Source organism: Chroicocephalus ridibundus, chromosome 28, assembly GCF_963924245.1.
Source record: "Chroicocephalus ridibundus chromosome 28, bChrRid1.1, whole genome shotgun sequence".
NCBI lineage: Eukaryota > Metazoa > Chordata > Aves > Charadriiformes > Laridae > Chroicocephalus > Chroicocephalus ridibundus.
Genome location: NC_086311.1, coordinates 304,581 through 323,000, shown reverse-complemented (window position 1 = coordinate 323,000; position 18,420 = coordinate 304,581). Strand labels below are relative to the sequence as shown.

At 56.5% G+C, this 18,420-nt stretch overlaps 1 protein-coding gene across 4 annotated transcripts in view; it reads left to right on the top strand.

Annotated features, from left to right (window-relative positions):
* LOC134507824 (killer cell lectin-like receptor subfamily B member 1B allele B) overlaps positions 1 to 18,420 on the top strand; it is a 42,514-nt gene that overhangs the window by 15,198 nt on the left and 8,896 nt on the right. Inside the window, exon 3 of one of the 4 annotated variants that reach the window (XM_063318739.1) lies at positions 7,560 to 7,655. The exons of 2 other annotated variants lie outside the window; for them this stretch is intronic. In XM_063318739.1, coding sequence (XP_063174809.1) covers positions 7,560 to 7,655 — 96 coding nt within the window. Of the gene's footprint in view, positions 1 to 7,559; positions 7,656 to 12,512; positions 12,730 to 18,420 lie in introns of those variants that run through there. One more of the 4 variants, XM_063318742.1, reaches the window with a different exon arrangement.

Below are 18,420 nucleotides of genomic sequence, written 5' to 3'. Positions count from 1 at the left end.
CAAGGGACTTATCATCCTCCAGAAGTCGGCAAACTTACAGTAAACTTCTGCTGTCCTGCGGTGACTCAATACCTTAAAAGGATAATGTGAGGAAGGGTCTCCTCACCCAAATGACCACCGAGAAGCTCGCGCGGAAGTGTTTTGCCGATGCAGCAAAACTTAATACGCCTGCGCGAAAAGGCTGTTGGGTCATCCTGATGAATCTGTAAGCCTGGGTGGAGTTATGTATTAGGTAGGTGGAATGATGAGAATTTTTTGTGTATAAATAGTGGGTGAATGCCCCCGGTGAGGTGTGCTAGACTTGAGTCCTCCCCCTAGTGCCCAACGTCGACTAGAGCAATAGCTCCTCTCTCTACTGCTTTTGATTCCGAGAGCTTTTATTTTGGGTAACGCTGCCAGCGGCGGGGATAACTAGTAGATAGGCCAGGGATGTGGCATCAAGACAAACACAGTAATAACAGCGCACAGGTGATGTCTGAGGGACAAAGGTAAAAGTTTTCTCAAGAACTTTCAGTTGCCACCTGGTTGACATGTGACAGAAGGCACCCAACGTTGAATAGAATGTGAAACAAAACAATGGGGCTTGTGTGCTCTTTTGCAGTTGCTGGCTTAGACATAAAAATAGCAAGAAATATAACTTCTGGAGCAAAATGAAGGCAAGAGGGCATCCCAAGCTCCCCTCGGGTAATGTTGGAAGCCCGAAAGAGAAGCAAAGCTCAACGGGGCTGATAAACAGCTGTGGCCCAGAACAGACATGGAAAACGGGTGAAGAGCCAGTGGTTTGTGTGGCTACGGCACCGGGGGGTGAACCCGAAGCGAGGTGGAGGCCGCGTGGTCACATTCTTAACGCTCCTCACAAGAAAGGTGTTGTGCAACTACCGAGAAGAAACGGAACGGCTCCCAGTACAACCAGAAGGAACGACGGCTTGACCGCACCCACCCTCCGCACAACGGGAATATATGGTTTACCCCGATTTTGTAGCTAATGGAGGGAGGAGAATCCAACACCCAGTCATCGGGACGGATTGAGGCGTTTGTCCTCCTCGCATCCCCCACAAGGGACGCCTTTTGGTAAGAGTTGCGACCTCGGCCACGCCGAGTGCTTGCCCGGGAAATCAAGCTTGTGCTTGCAATCGTGCCGTGAAAGCCACAGAGCTATTTTGCCGTTTGGTGCGTTTATCACCGGCGTTGCTGAGGAATCGTGTATATGTTGCATCGAATAAACCGTACTGTCCGTGCACCTGGCTCCGTGCGGGGCCGGGGAGGCGCTGCCCCCGCGGGGCCCCGCTGCTGCCTGGAGCTCCACCGGCTGTGGCCTGTCGCCGAGGGCACCCGGGCCGATGGCGGCACCATCTCTGCCCGTCCCGGGGCGGGGGGGCGGCCGGTACCGGACGTCCTTCTCCTGGCAGCCCTTCTGCCTCCGCGCTGCTGCTCGCAGCCGCCCCATCGCTCACCGGGGGCGGGGCAAAGAGCCAAAAACCCCGCGGTTTCCTTCAGAACGGTCGGTTCGGGGGGGTCCACGCTGGGAGCGGTGAGTTCAGTCTGAAAAAGGCGCCGCGCAGCCACTCCTCTGCCGCCGCTCCTCGCCCTGCGCGCTGATTGGCCGGAGCGGTGGGCGGGCCGTGCCAGGGGTATAAATACCGTCCCTCAGTCAGTTCGCGGCGAGCGGCGGCGGGAACGGTGGGTGTTGGGGGACGGAGCCCCTGGGTGCCGCGGGGCGGGGGCTGCTGCGGGGAAGGGAGCCCGGCGGGCTGGCGCTCCCCGTGCGCCCCCGCTCTTCATGGCCCGGCTCCGTGCGGGGCCGGGGAGCCGCTCCCCCCGCGGGGCCCCGCTGCTGCCCGGGGCTCCGCCGGCTGAGCTGGGGCTCCGTCGGCGGGGCTCCCTCGGGCTGCGCTGGGTTCCTGGGGGGGCCTGGTGCTGCCGGGGCTTTGGGCTCCAGGCCCGCCCTGCACAGTCGCCGTCTCTGTCTGCGGGGGCCGGAGGTTCCATCCTCCGGGCGGGTTGTTTGGGAAGGAGCCGCTGCTGCTTTTCGGGGCACGGAGCCGGGGCGTGGGTCACGGTGGAGCAGTGGGTTTGGCAAGCAGAGAAGCCCGGGCTGCGGGAGCCGCTTTGTGCAAAGGCGCAGGAGCAGCTCTGGGGGAGCAGCCCCGTGCCCTGGTGCAGACGGAGCCTCTCTTGCCGCTCTCCTGTGCCGGGCGTTGGCATTTGCCTGCCAGGACGGAGAGCTGGTGCTCCAGCAGCTGCTGGCAGTTGGGGTTTCTGCCTGGGCTGGTGGAGGCCGGGCTGCGGGGCTCAGCTGGGTGAGTGGGGCTGGAGGGGAATGTCCAGACCTGGGGCTGTTCCTCCCTCGTCTGCCTTCTGCCCTCCTTCAGCCAGACATCAGCGACCGTCCCCAGGGCGCTGGCCCTGCTGGGCTCCACGGGCTGGTCCCTGAGCTCACTGGGGCTGTGTTTGTGTCCCCAGGTGTTGGGGACAGGCTGCAGCGTCCCAGGGGGAGCAGGGACAGCCCTGTAGGAATGTGTCTGAGAGAAAATGATCACGTGAGCCAGCCTCCCTACTATGAGAGATTAGATTAAGGGCAAAACAGGTGGTAGAAGATGGAATTAGTACATGGGAAAAACAGGAACTGAGAAAGTAGAAAACATGTTGTGCTATGACTAAGCAATTTACTATGTGAATTCTTGTAACCAATCTGATCTGTGAATGAACTGCATGGACAGTGCGTGAACAGAGACTGTAAGCCAATCATATAGCTGCCGCTAGCGCGTGCTCTTATTGCCTGTCTATATATACTCTGTGAAAACTTGAATAAAGGGAGAACGATCATACTCATATTGAGATTCCATCGTTACTCCGGGTCCGTCTTCCACTCCGACGTCCTCCGACATCTGGTAGCAGAGGATGGTTCAGCGCGACTGAGTTCTCCGAGACTGCGGTAAGCAGCTAGATGAGGGGAGTGGGAAACTTCGGCTGGGAGACGTGCTGCTTGGGCGCATCAGCGGGAGCAGACAACGGCGTGAGGTCGCTCCTCACCTCCCAGGCGCAGCTATGGAAACAGAAGCTGCGGCCACGCTACTTGCTGGGATCCTCTCTATGAGAGGGATTGAAACACCAGCGAAACTGTTGCTCAAACTGATTAAGCCGGGGCAGGAGATGGGGCAACAAGTAACAAAAGAAGAAGGGGCTATATTAAGACTTCTCCTGCATATCCTCTCTAAGAGAGGGGTGAAATACGATGAGCGTATGCTCCGAAGGTTGTTAACCTGGTGCAGAGAGAACGGATTCGCACCAGAGCCCCAAACAGCTTTTAAACCAGAAACATGGGGGGCTGTTGGGAAAAAACTGTGGGAAGTGATAAGTAAAGGAGACAAAGAGGCATCACCGTTAGCGACGACATGGTGGTTGGTGTTATCGACCTTACAAGATATGAACGCGGAGCGAGCCACAGCAGCCGGGGTTTTCGCAGCGTTACAACCCACGGGAGGGGGATTGAACAGGCCAGGTCCGAAGGTCTGGGACGATCCCCTGCTGATCCCCTCTGCTCCACCTGAGGCCGATGGAGGAGGCAGAATGTCAGCAGAGAAGGACAGAGCCGGAGCTGTTTGCTCCTGCCATTGCCCGCCTCGCCCCCTCCCCTCCCCAGTCGTCCCCCTGAGATAGAAGTGCTGGTTTTGTATGTCTGCTGTGTAAGTGTGTGTGGGCGCCGGCTTATACCTGCTGATCAGCATGTGTGCTACTGTTTGCTTTTTGTTGTGTGCAGTGTCGTTAGCTGACTCCACTTGAGCAGGTGTTCTGTCCGGTGTGGTACTGTTGTCGTATGCAACTAGGGCTGACACTCCGTCAAGTGAAGAAGTTTGTGTATACACAATGTTTAGATGTAAGGCGAGCGCGCCTCAGGTAGATACACCAGGATGGGCTGTAGAACCGATGGAAGTCCTGAAATATTGGGGGAGTTTTCACGAGCCGACACGTCTCGGGAACGGCTCGCCCGTGCAGGGCGTATCGCTGGTTGTTTGTTGTTTGTCTATAAGGTCATGGTTGATTGGGAAAAGGAGTTGAGCCAAAATCTATAGGATGCTCTGTATGAAAATGAGAAACTTAAGGAAAAATGAGAAACTGAGCTCTTGTTGCAAAGGCAGACTTTTATGTCAGTCGTAAGTGATGGGGGGGAAAAAAAAAAAAAAGAAAAAAAAAGAAAAAAAAAGAAAGAAAAAAAAGAAACAAAAAGAAACAAAAAGAAAAAAAAGAAAAAAAGCAAAAAAGAAAAAAAAGAAAATAAAGGAAAAAAAAGAAGAAAAAAAAAAAGAAGAAAAAGAAAAGAAAAAAAAAACCAAACAGGAACAATTAGATGGGAAATGTGCCACGTTAGCACAAAAGTGTGCCATACGCATTACGAGAAAGCATCAGAAAAAGAGAAATAGGACACCTGATTCAAAGCAGTGCCATAGAGATATGTTTTTTTGGTTTTTTCCTATATGTGTATATGTTATTGCATGCCTTAGTAGATTGCTCTGTGTTATACCCTGCGAGACTAAAATGAACCCAGCAGAAGCGGTCGCTTGAGCAAGGGGGTGGAATATGGGAAAGCAACAGAAGATCGGCGAGGAGGACTGTAAATACACGCAAGGGACTCGCACCTGGGTGCTGGAAAACACAGATATCACACCAATTGTTATTCAGTCTTGGGTGCTGGCAAGAAAAACATTTGGATGACATAAGCCTGTAATGGACTCACAGACACCTTATCCAGCTGCTTGAGAATCTTGGCCTGTTGTGGAAGAAGATCAAAGCACAGTACCAGCAAGAACAGGGAGTCCGCATGCGCTCTTGCTAACGAGGACTCTTTTGCTGCCAAGGATTCTTGATAACAAGGACTCTCTTGCTGCCAAGGATAAGTTTAGCAATGCTACTAGTACAGCTATTTCTGAGTTATTGCTAGATATAGATAGTATTCGATATGCGATGTTGCAAAACAGAACTGCTACTGATTTTTTGCTTTCAGCTCACAGACATGGTTGTCAAGATTTTAAAGGACTGTATTGTGTGAATCTAAGTGACCACTCCAAATCCATCCATGCCCAGTTGCAGGAACTGCACTGACCGAACCAGCAACTTGTGGAGACCACTTTTGAAAATCTCTTTGCTGGATGGACTCGGGGGTGGGGTTGGTTGAAGCAAATTATACTCATCACCTGTGTGGAAGGAATTTGTCTGTTATGTTTAGTATGCTGTTTGCCGTGTTTAATAAGCATTATATGATCAGCTGTAAATGCTGCTTTGCATCGTACCCTTGAACAAGTTGTAGAATATGTTGCTCTAAAAACTATGTGTGTATCCATGAGAACCCGACCTTCACAGAAGAAGATAACAAGAAGGGATTACAACAATGTAGACACGTATCAGACAGCTGCTGTTAGCAAAGCTGGATCATGAGTTTGGTGAGACTCGCTGCATACACTGGCCACGTGTGCAGCGACTCTGGCCTGTACTTTTCTACTCGATCCAGCGCAGGAGAGTCTGGTGGGACTCGCTGCGTGCACTGGCCATGCGTGCAGCGACTCTAGCCTGTACTTCTCCAGTCAATCCAGTGCAGGATATAAGGGGGCTGTCTCGGGTCAGAGAGGAGGAGAGAGACATGAGCACACTTTGAAGGTACAGGGGATGCCCTGAAGCACTGTGTCTGCTCCCCACCCCCCCCCCCCGTAAGTTTTATGTTCATTAACCCCAACAGCTCTGAAGGCATTACAGTATGTTGCAAGATAAGATATAGTCTACTACTGCTGCAAGACACACTGAACACCTTCCTACAAGAATTTCAACTTTATGCCCTGATAGGACAGTGGGATGATGCACTCGCAAAGAGCCTGACTGCATTACAGTGGGTATTTTTGCCACATACCTTTTCAAAACCAGTAACTATGATGATTGAAATGTTACCACGATTGTTTTTCCAGGGTCGCTCGTGCTGTCAGCAACAGCAATGTATTTGAAATATTACAAAAGGATTTCTCGTGGGTAAATCCAAAGAAATTGGCTTTCTGGGCTAAATTTAGGAATCTGGGTATTTATTGCCTTAGCAGGGTTCCTTTTGATTCTGTTTTTAATTGTGTTTAGTATATAACCTGCTAAGGGCGTCACAACAAGGATAACATGTCCAAATTAAAAGCGGTTAAAAAGCGTTTCAATTGGTCAAACTCATGGGGTATAACGGGATGGTTATCAGATTTACTAAAGCAAGGGCTCATGCTACTGTTGGTTATATTATTATTGATTATGGTAGCCTCATGTGTTCTCCGCAAAGTGACTGACATGATAGAAAATGCCATGCATAAGGTCTGGCTGGCTCAAGAAGAAAAAGGGGGGATTGTAGGAATGTGTCTGAGAGAAAATGATCACGTGAGCCAGCCTCCCTACTATGAGAGATTAGATTAAGAGCAAAACAGGTGGTAGAAGATGGAATTAGTACATGGGAAAAACGGGGACCGAGAAGGTAGAAAACATGTTGTGCTATGACTAAGCAATTTACTATGTGAATTCTTGTAACCAACCTGATCTGTGAATGAACTGCATGGACAGTGCGTGAACAGAGACTGTAAGCCAATCATATAGCTGCCGCTAGCGCGTGCTCTTATTGCCTGTCTATATATACTCTGTGAAAACTTGAATAAAGGGAGAATGATCATACTCATATTGAGATTCCATCGTTACTCCGGGTCCGTCTCCCACTCCGACGTCCTCCGACACAGCCCTTCCCTGGCATGGCCTTCCTCAGCCCGGGTGAGACCGTGTGGCCAGGGCTGATCTGTGACAGCCGGGTGTGCTGCCAGTCAGCCAACAGAGTTAATGGTCCTGATGTCCTGCCTGGTGTTCCCTGCAATGTCCCAACACAATGATGAGAGCAGGGGTGGTAGAAGTGGCTTGAAACAGGCAAGATTGTGCTTCTTGTGAGTGCAGTGGTTCCGCTTTTCAGAGTGCCACGGGAGAAGGGAACAGATCCTGCTCCAGCGAGGGGAATGTGGAGGAGCCCCTGAGTCCCCAGGACAGAGGGAAATCCCCACACGCAGAGATGCCTCGGGGCACAGGTGAAAGTCCATGCAGAGGACTTGTGGGTGAGTGCGGGGCCCCCCCTGTGGCCTGTTGGGAGGGGACAGTGTCCCCGTGGCAGTGTCACCCCAGGAGGAGTAGGGCTGGCACGTGTGGGGCTTCTTCCAGCTGTCTGGGAAAGGGTCTTGTGTTCTGCTGGGTCCTCCCTGGGGGGCTGTATCAGCCCCCCCGTCTCTCTCTGCCTGGCAGCTCTCCTGCTGGGGGCTGTCCCCCAGTGTGTGTGGGGTGACAGCCTTGTCCCCGCCCTGTGTGACTGTCCCTTGCTGCCAGCTGGGAATGGCCCGATGGCAGTTGCTGTGCCCGGGGAGGGGGTTGAGAAGCTGCAGCTGAGTGTGTGTGGGGTAGAGGGGTCTGGGGGGTCCCTCCTGTGTTCCCTGGGCAGGTTGTGCTGGGGGTGGTGGGGCTGGGAGGGGGACAGCACCGTCCTCACCCCGAGTGGCTCTTTCTCCCTCCAGGCAGGTGCCCCACGCTCCATCCAGTGTGGGTCGTGGTGCTGGCTGTGCTGGTGGTTCTGGTGCTGGCTCTGGCCGTGGCTGTTGCTGCACTCTCAGGTAAGGGAGGAGCGGCTGCCTCCTTCCCTGCCCCGCGGAGCTGTGTCCCCTGGTCCCTGTGGAGCCCAATCCTCTGCCCTTCTGCTCTTCCCTCTCCAGCAGGAAGATGTGGAGGGGATCCAGCTGTGCCTGCGGCTCTGGTGCTGGCCTGTCCTGAGGACTGGGTCGGGTACCACAATGTCTGCTACTCCTTCTCGAGGGCTGAGGGGAGCTGGGAGTGGAGCCAGGAGCAGTGCTCCTCGCATGGGGCCTCGCTGGCCATGCCCCGGAGGGAGGGGGAGATGGTGAGTGAGGGGCTGTTGTGGCTGCGTGGGGGTTTGGGGGTGTTCCTGGGTTGGGTGCAGAGCCCGGGGTTGGAGCCGAGCTGTGTCAGAGCAGGAGCGAGAGCGCTGGCCGGGCTGGTGAGCTCCTGCAGCAGCTCTGGAGCTTGTTGGAGCAGGCGTGGGGTGGGAGCTGCTGCCATCCCAGGGCTGTTGGTAGCCGTGTGGGGCTGGCAGGGACCAGCATGGGGCCAGCAGCAGCATCTCCTGACTGTTGGCTTCTCTGTGTTGTGCCCAGGAGTTCCTCTGGAGTCAGAAGCCCCATGTTGATTACTGGCTTGGGCTGCGGAGACAAGGCGAGCGCCTGCAGTGGGTGGATGGCAGCAGCTTCAACCAGACGTGAGTCCTTTTGGGAGCCGGGGCCGGGGGGAGACCGTCCTGCGGTGGGATGGGCAGGGTCCTGGTGGGACATGTCTGCTGGGGCTGTCCCTCGCAGGCGGCCCTTGTCCCCTCCTGGTGCTTGAGGGGACGACCGCGACCCCCGCGGTGCCAGCGGTGCCTGTGCTGCTTGTTGCAGGTTTGAGGTGCAGGGCCAAGGAGAGTGTGCGTATTTGTACGACGGGGCTGTCGCGAGTGCAGGCTGCTCCCAGTCACGGCTGTACATCTGCAGCAAGCCCCAAGCGCTCGGGTGACAGAGGTGCTGGAGAAAGGACCTTTGCGTGGTGGGGCCTCACAGCTTGAGCCCTTCCAGCAGCGCAGGGGAGTGTGGGGGTGTCCTTCCCTCAGCTGCTGCTCCGGGTTGGTCCTGCAGGTGGGGAGAGGTGCTGGGAGCTGCTGTGTGCTGCCTGCACTGGGACCTCAAGCCTGGGACTGGTTCCTTCATCCTCCTGGGCCCACCCCAGAACCCATCTTGCTCCTCTCACACCTCACAGGTGATGCTGAGCTGTGGTGATGGAGCTGGAGCAGCTGCTGCCAGATGAGCTGGGTGCAGCAATGTCAGTGCAGGTCCCTGGCCCTGTGCAGGGTGGAGGGGACACAGAGCCAGGGGGTGAAGTGGCCCCTGTGGGGCTCCCTTGAAAGTTAGACTCTCACTCACACGCAAGCTTTTTTTTTTTCCTGCTGTTTTGTCTTGTTTATTAAAACATGATGTATTTCTACATGTGTTTGTCTCCTGCTGGGGCAGGGCTGTGTGCTGGAGGCAGCCCTGTCCCCTCCCCTCTGCTGGCACTGTCCATCCTGCCTTTGGGAGCGTTGGAGGACACGGCTGTGAGGGGGTGTCTCTGCTGCCCAACATCTTCTCCCTCCTGCCCTGGCAGTGTGGGGTGCTGGCGGTGGGAGGGGGTGGCTCCAGCCTGTGTCCCCGTGTTTTCCTGCCCATGGGGGCCCTTGGGCCACCCCCAAATCCTGTCCCCTCAAGAAGGTGCTGCTGCAGGAGGAGCCCCAGCAGCAGCTGAAAGCAGCTGTGGGCGTTGGGGACTGACCCAGCTCTTCTGGTCGCTCCCGGTGGCGCCCACCCCTCGTTTCAGTGCTCACGGCTGCCCCGCCATCCCCCTTGCCCTCGCCCCGGGGGTACCGGGGAGCAGCTCCCCCACTCCGGGCGCGGCCCAGACCCGTGTCTGGCTCCTCCGCGGAACCCCCGGGGGCGGCTCTTGAAAGAGCCTTTGGGTTCCGCCTTTTTGCGCTCCAGCCACCGCGCTCCCAACGCTCGCCCGCTGCGGGACCCCCGGCCTCCTCCGCGCCCCCGGCCTCCTCCGCTGCCGCTTTTCCCCTCGGTCCCCGACGCGCCCCGGCTCCCACAGGCTTTACCGGCCGCCCGGCTCTGCCCACCCGCTCCTTCCCGTTACCGACACCGCTGCAACTGCCCCCCGGCTGCGCCCCCCCACCGGGCCCTTTAAATACCCCCGCGCCGGCCCTACGAAAGGGGGCACGAAACAACCCCCGGGGGGCGGATTTAGCAGTAAAGCGGGACAATAGAGCCCCCTTTATGTTGGCCCTGGGGCACGTACATACCGCCCGTCACCCTCCTCACAGGCCGCTAATCGTCATAATTAATAAACTTGATGGCTGAAGAGGAGGGAAGTCGTAACAAGGCAAGTGTACCGGAAGGTGCCCTCAGCATACCAAGACGTAGCTGGAAGACAACAGCATTCAGCTCACGCCTGAAAGGCGTCTGCCACACACCAGATCGTCGTGGAGTTGTTAAGTAATGGTTAGAGTTGGGAAGGAATGACCTCTGCCCGCCTGCTCCTGCCGCCGCTGCCATGTGGGTCGTTCCGGAGTTTCTTTCTACGACGATGTGTCCTCCTACAGCGACCGTTCCCCGGTACCGGAAAGGTTTCCCGAACGTGCCGCAGGGTCGGGGCACCGGCAGCGTTTGGGGTTTTTCACCTGGACCCTTTGCCCTCCGCGGGCAGCTCCGAGCTCCCGAGAAGCAACATCCTCCTTTCCCAGGGCCGGGCCGACCTTTCATGTCCTTTCTTTCCTCCCCAAACCCGCAGGGAAACTCCCCTGCCTCGGGGCGCTGGGGCCCACCTCTCGAAACACCGCACACATCTGGCGCCGCGGAGAGCGACGGCCGCCCCGGGGGTGGGGGGGGAGGCGGTTTCCATCGCGGCTGCGGGGACTAAAAGTCACCATCTTTCCCCCAAAATGGCCCGGGCTGAGGAAGAACGGCCCAGAACGGCGTGACAGAGCGTGGGAAAGTGCTTCGCCCCGGGCGCGGCCTCGCAAACGCCTCCCTCAAATGACGGAATTTGCACCCAAAACGGGGGCGCTGGGCCCGGGCGGAACGTGAGGCGAGGGGCGACTCCTGAGGGGAGCTGGAGGCGGCGCTCCCATTGGCTGCCTCTATCGCCACTCCTCGTCCTTGCGCGCTGATTGGCCGGAGCGGTGGGCGGGCCGTGTCGGGGTACAAATATCAGGCCCCTCCCTTCAGCGGGGCCAGAGCGGCGGCGGGAGCGGAGTGGAGGAGGTGGGTGCTGGCGGTGGGCGCTGTTGGGTGCCGCCCGCTCGGTGCGGGGCTGCGGGGAAGGGAGCCCGGCGGGCTGGCGCTCCCCGTGCGCCCCCGCTCTTCATGGCCCGGCTCCGTGCGGGGCCGGGGAGGCGCTCCCCCCGCGGGGCCCCGCTGCTGCCCGGAGCTCCGCCGGCTGAGCTGGGGCTCCTCCGTCGGCGGGGCTCCCCGGGGCTGCGCTGGGTTCCTGGGAGGGCCTGGTGCTGCCGGGGCTTTCCCGGGCGGGGGGTCGGGCTCCAGGACCCCGTTGGTGTTCTCCTTCCCTTGGTGTTTGCGTGTGGGTCTGGGAGTTTCTGGTGCAGCAGCTGCAGTGGGTTTTGGGTGCTGTCTTGACCCCCCCCTTGGCCAGACGTGCAGGGCTCGGTCAGGTAAGTGGGTAGGGGGGAATCTGAACTGCAGGAAAACTGTGTGTTTTCCTCCCGGATCTGACTCCCTCTTGTTAGCAAAGACAGGCCTCTGCTTTGTTTATAGTGATGTGCTAGCTAAAATGTTGTTTGTTTTGTGCTAACCTTCTCGCTGTGTGGGAAAAATAGCTGATTAGTGACCTTCTTACTGTGTGAGAAAATCGTGAGTCGCTGAGCTGAGTTTACAGATAGTGATAATGAGGAGACAGCCAGAAGTAGCTCATCACCAAGGATGGGGTAGCAAGAAGTAGTTAATCACTTCAAGGTTCTTTTATGTGTCGAGTATGTTCTGCTATACCAATTAGGACAGAGCTGTGGCTGCTTCAAGGGACATCCTTATCATCCTCCAGAAGTCGGCAAACTTACAGTAAACTTCTGCTGTCCTGCGGTGACTCAATACCTTAAAAGGATAATGTGAGGAAGGGTCTCCTCACCCAAATGACCACCGAGAAGCTCGCGCGGAAGTGTTTTGCCGATGCAGCAAAACTTAATACGCCTGCGCGAAAAGGCTGTTGGGTCATCCTGATGAATCTGTAAGCCTGGGTGGAGTTATGTATTAGGTAGGTGGAATGATGAGAATTTTTTGTGTATAAATAGTGGGTGAATGTCCCCGGTGAGGTGTGCTAGACTTGCGAGTCCTCCCCCTAGTGCCCGACATCGACTAGAGCAATAGCTCCTCTCTCTACTCCTTTTGATTCCGAGAGCTTTTGTTTTGGGTAACGCTGCCAGCGGCGGGGATAATTAGTAGATATGCCAGGGATGTGGCATCAAGACAAACACAGTAATAACAGCGCACAGGTGATGTCTAAGGGACAAAGGTAAAAGTTCTATCAAGAACTTTCAGTTGCCACCTGGTTGAGATGTGACAGAAGGCACCCAACGTTGAATAGAATGTGAAACAAAACAATGGGGCTTGTGTGCTCTTTTGCAGTTGCTGGCTTAGACATAAAAATAGCAAGAAATATAACTTCTGGAGCAAAATGAAGGCAAGAGGGCATCCCAAGCTCCCCTCGGGTAATGTTGGAAGCCCGAAAGAGAAGCAAAGCTCAACGGGGCTGATAAACAGCTGTGGCCCAGAACAGACATGGAAAACGGGTGAAGAGCCAGTGGTTTGTGTGGCTACGGCACCGGGGGGCGAACCCGAAGCGAGGTGGAGGCCGCGTGGTCACATTCTTATGCTCCTCACAAGAAATGTGTTGTGCAACTACCGAGAAGAAACGGAACGGCTCCCAGTACAACCAGAAGGAACGACGGCTTGACCGCACCCACCCTCCGCACAACGGGAATATATGGTTTACCCCGATTTTGTAGCTAATGGAGGGAGGAGAATCCAACACCCAGTCATCGGGACGGATTGAGGCGTTTGTCCTCCTCGCATCCCCCACAAGGGACGCCTTTTGGTAAGAGTTGCGACCTCGGCCACGCCGAGTGCTTGCCCGGGAAATCAAGCTTGTGCTTGCAATCGTGCCGTGAAAGCCACAGAGCTATTTTGCCGTTTAGTGCGTTTATCACCGGCGTTGCTGAGGAATCGTGTATATGTTGCATCGAATAAACCGTACTGTCCGTGCACCTGGCTGCCGCTTTTGAGTGCAGCCGCACCTACAGCAGCCAGGCTGTTTGTGCCTCCGCTGTCAGGCCTAAAGTCACGGTAATAATTCGCTAAATGTAACTAATTCACTCATAAGTCACTAAATACAACAGGGTAGTTATCGTTAAAGGAGTGTTGTCCCAAAGCGGGGTTGTTTGCCCGGTGTGCAGATACACCCGGAGCAGAGGTGTTAGTTATTTCAGTCGTTTCTGCCAAGGTGGGTGCTAGGTGGTAATCCACAAAGCCGGCACACCGGCCTAAAAACTCTCCGGAATATTTATACGGCTCAAAACACAGAAATACACACCCTTAGTTATAATTATTGGTTGGTACCTTGTCTTAACGCTTTCTGTTGGTTAGCACAGTCTCTCGCTTTCATGTAAAGTTACAAGGTCCTTTAGTGGATGCGCGCGTGCTCCAGCACCGTGGGGGCGGTCGGTCCAATGCGGTCTCTAATGGAGCGGGTGGTGGCGATCTCCCACTGCTGCCTTTACCTTTCCCCCAGTTACTGCCAGTGTTTGGTGACTTTATGCCTTATCCAGCAGCTGTCTGGTTTTCAGCAGGTTTCGGCGCCTCCTGTGGTGGGATGTTCCTTATTCTCAGCCTCCTGTTTGTCTTCAAGGGTATATTCATTAGTAAGGCATTTATTGTTTGTAGCCAGTGTCTGGTTTCACAGGGCCTTGCGACTTCTTTACAGCTCTTTATTCTTCCTTAATGAGAGATTCTACCTTCTAAAATATATTTTAACCTCATATTTTAAAAGTACACTCTACCTGCTTAAAGTACATCAGGAGGAGCTGCTGCCCGAGCATTCATGCCCCATTTCTGGTGACGCGCACTTACGGGCTGGGAGACGCTTCCTCCGTCTTCAGGCTCAACCCCAAACAAAGAAATCCCTGGGCAATTATACCCTTGCGATCTCTACACCCCCTCCTCACGGGTGTCTTTTAGTCCGGTGGTGATTTTTGGCGCGGGGGCTTCAAACATCGCATTGGATTCTTTTCCTGTGTCCGGGAAGGCTCTTACCGGGTTGATTTGCAATTTCAGCCGAGGGCTGGAGCCCCCGTAGCTTCTGGTTCACATCCCTTGTGCGCCCGCCCTTGTTGGGCAGAACGTGGGGAGACGCGAGGGTCCCAGGCGTGGGGGAGACGCGAGCATCTCTCCCGTAGTAAAAGACTAAACCCAGCGCTAGCCCAGCTCCAGGGAAAATTACTAAGAAAATTAAGTATCGCGGCCTAAAGGCTTCGGCAACTCCAGCTACTCGTGCTCAGTAAAGCTCAGCAAACAGCACCGTGCTATAATCCCAAGTAATTTATTCTAATTAAAACTCACTCATTTATGCTCAACAGCTAATATCCCTCAACGAGAACATCCTCGTTTCTAGACGCGGCTCGGAAACCACCCAACAGCTGGCTGCTGGTATAAAACTTCTCATTGACCCGTGCGAAGGAGGGAGCCGGGTGATAAATGTGGATTAGGGAGGGTAAATATTTATTTATGTGCACGAGGCTGTCCCAGCCTAAGTGCGGTACCTGAACGGGGTTTTACGGGGCATTTTATCGTAGAATAGTTTATGATCGAAGAGACCTTCAAACTCATAGAATCATAGAATGGTTTGGGTTGGGAGGGACCTTAAAGATCATGTAGTTCCAACCCCCCTGCCCTGGGCAGGGACACCTCCCACCAGACCAGGCTGTTCAAAGCCTCATCCAGCCTGGCCTTGAACACTTCCAGGGATGGGGCAGCCACAGCTTCCCTAGGCAACCTCTTCCAGTGCCTCTCCACCTTTACAGTAAAGAATTTCTTCCTAATATCCAATCTAAATCTACCCTCTTTCGGTTTGAAACCGTTACCCCGTGTCCTATCATTACACTCCCTGATCCAGAGTCCCTCCCCATCCTTCCTGTGGGCCTCCTTTAAGGGACTGGAAGGGGCTCTAAGGTCTCCCCGGAGCCTCCTCTTCTCCAGGCTGAACATCCCCAACTCTCTCAGCCTGTCCTCATAGCATGGGTTCTCCAGCCCTCTGATCGCCTTCGTGGCCCTCCTCTGGCCCTGCTCCAACAGGTCCATGTCCTTGTGCTGAGGACTCCAGAGCTGGACGCAGTTCTCCAGGTGGGGTCTCACCAGAGCAGAGTAGAGGGGCAGAATCGCCTCCCTTGCCCTGCTGGCCACGCTTCTTTTGGTGTAGCCCAGGATGCGGTTGGCTTTCTGGGCTGCAAGTGCGCATTGCCGGCTCATGTTGAGCTTCTCGTCCACCAACACCCCCCAAGTCCTCCTCCTCAGGGCTGCTCTCAAGCCATTCTCTGCCCAACCTGTATTTGTCCCTGGGATTGCCCTGACCCGGGTGCAGGACCTTGCACTTGGCCTGGTTGAACTTCATGAGGTTCGCGCAGGCCCATCTCTCCAGCCTGTCCAGGTCCCTCTGGATGGCATCCCTTCCCTCCAGTGTGTCGACCGTACCACAGAGCTTGGTGTCGTGGGCAAACTTGCTGAGGGTGCGCTCGATCCCACTGTCCCTGTCACCGACAAAGATGTTAAACAGCACTGGTCCCAGTACTGACCCCTGAGGAACACCACTCGTCACTGGTTTCCACGTGGACATTGAGCCATTGACCGCAACGCTTTGAGTGCGGCCAGCCAGCCGGTTCCTTATCCACCGAGCGGTCCCTCCATCAAATCCATGCGTTTCCAATTGAGAGACCAGGATGTCGTGCGGGACGGTGTCAAACGCTTTGCATAAATCCAGGTAGATGACATCGGTTGCTCTCCCCTTGTCTACCAATGCTGTGGCAACATCACAGAAGGCCACCAGAGTTGTCAGGCAGGATTTGGCTTTGGTGAAGCCGTGTCGGCTGTCACCAGTCACCTCCTAATTTTCCGTGTGCCTTAGCAGAGATTCCAGGAGGATCTGCTCCCCGACCTTGCCAGGCAGAGAGGTGGGACTGACTGGCCCGTAGTTCCCCGCGTCCTCCTTTTTTCCCTTTTTGGAAATGGGGGTCGTTTCCCCTTTTCCAGTCAGCGGGAACTTCACCAGACTGCCGCCGCTTTTCAAATATAACGGAAAGCGGCTTAGCGACTTCATCTGCCGGCTCCCTCAGGACCCCTGGGTGGATTTCATCCGGTCCCATGGACTTACGCACCTTCAGGTTCCTCAGATGGTCTCGAACCTGATCTTCTCCTACTGTGGGCGGCTCTTCATTCTCATAGACCCTGCCTTTGCCTTCTGCAACTTGGGCGGCGTGGTTGGAGCCCTTGCTGGTGAAGACCGGCAAATCCATCAAGTCCAGCCCCCTGCCCCGGGCAGGGACATCTCCCCCCGGACCAGGTCTCCCACAGCCCCGTCCAACCTGGGATGTTTCCAGGGTCGGGGCATCTCCCACCTCTCTGGGCAGCCTGGGCCAGGGTCTCACCACCCCCAGCCTAAAACATTTCTTCCTTACTCCCAGTCTCACCCATTTTTCTCACTTTTGTGGCATGCAGCTGCCAAACCCTGTCGTTAAAGACTAACAGCTGTGCTAACAATTGCTAGGGGTGGCTGAACATGGCAAAGAATTGCTTTTTGTGCGTGCTCGTCTTATCTAATCGCTGTTTACCTCTTGGTCCTGGTTTCTCCGGGCTCCATCTGGCTCTCTGCTTTGTTATCAACAAAGGTGGCTCATTGTGTACAGCTCGGGCCGGTGCCGTCTGGCCGCAGTCAGTTACCGCAAAGCCACAAGCGTTTAACGGGCGCCGTCCCGGTTCCAGGCACTGGGGCAGCTGCTGAGGGGAGCTCAAGGCGGCCCTTCCATTGGCTGCCTCTGCCGCCACTCCTGAGCCCTGCGCGCTGATTGGCCGGAGCGGTGGGCGGGCTGTGCCAGGGGTATAAATACCGTCCCTCAGTCAGTTCGCGCCGAGCGGCGGCGGGAGCGGTGGGTGTCGGGGTCCCTGGGTGCCGTCGGCGGTGCGGGTGGGTGCCGTCCGCTCGGTGCGGGGCTGCGGGGAAGGGAGCCCGGCGGGCTGGCGCTCCCCGTGCGCCCCCGCTCTTCATGGCCCGGCTCCGTGCGGGGCCGGGGAGGCGCTCCCCCCGCGGGGCCCCGCTGCTGCCCGGAGCTCCGCCGGCTGAGCTGGGGCTCCTCCGTCGGCGGGGCTCCCCGGGGCTGCGCTGGGTTCCTGGGAGGGCCTGGTGCTGCCGGGGCTTTCCCGGGCGGGGGGTCCGGCTGAAGGACCCCCTTGGTGGTCGCCTTCCCTTGGTGTTTGCGTGTGGGTCTGGGAGTTTCTGGTGCAGCAGCTGCAGTGGGTTTTGGGTGCTGTCTTGACCCCCCCCTTGGCCAGACGTGCAGGGCTCGGTCAGGTAAGTGGGTAGGGGGGAATCTGAACTGCAGGAAAACTGTGTGTTTTCCTCCCGGATCTGCCTCGCTCCCTCCCTTGCCCTCACCTGAGTCTTTCTCTGAAGCACCCGCAGGAGCCTTTTTGCACCCTTTGTCTCACCGGGATCATGGAGTTTCCATCCCCAAAGGCTGAAGGTCTCGTCCCTGCCCCAGCCTGGGGTGCTGGGGCTGTGGGTGGTGGTGTCCAGCTGCTGTGGTGAGCGGAGGGGGGCTCAGCAGAGGTGTTGGGGGCACCCTGGACCCTCCCCCGGCAATCCCAGGCCAGGGCCCCTGCTGGGGTTGCCCCCAGGTGGCGAGTGCTTTGTGCCCTGTCTGGAAGGGTGTGCGCAGGGTGGTGGGGAGGGTGCTGGCACAGCTGGGGCCAAGGGATGGCAGGAGTGCGAGTTCCTTGCTTACCTTTCGTACCCAGGCAGGTCTCTGTTAATAAAGAGACTTATTTCATTGCGATCCACTCTGTCGCGTTCTCTGCCATCCCCTAACATGGTGATCGGAGCAGGTGTGGTAGAACTGGATCCAAGCCTTGGCTTGAAACAGGCAAGATCCTGCTTGTCTTGAGCAAAGTGGTTTCACTTTTCAGAGTGCCATGGGGGAGAGGAACGTAATCTGCTCCAGCGATGGGAATGTGGAGGAGCCCCTGAGTCCCCAGGATGGAGGGGCATCCCCCAATCCAGAGGTGCCTGGGGCTACAGGCAAAAGGATACACAGAAGAGTCGTGGGTGAGTGCGGGGCCCCCCCTGTGGCCTGTTGGGAGGAGACAGTGTCCCCGTGGCAGTGTCACCCCAGGAGGAGTGGGGCTGGCACGTGTGGGGCTTCTTCCAGCTGTCTGGGAAAGGGTCTTGTGTTCTGCTGGGTCCTCCCTGGGGGGCTGTATCAGCCCCCCCGTCTCTCTGCCTGGCAGCTCTCCTGCTGGGGGCTGTCCCCCAGTGTGTGTGGGGTGACAGCCTTGTCCCTGCCCTGTGTGACTGTCCCTTGCTGCCAGCTGGGAATGGCCCGATGGCAGTTGCTGTGCCCGGGGAGGGGGTTGAGAAGCTGCAGCTGAGTGTGTGTGGGGTAGAGGGGTCTGGGGGGTCCCTCCTGTGTTCCCTGGGCAGGTTGTGCTGGGGGTGGTGGGGCTGGGAGGGGGACAGCACTGTCCT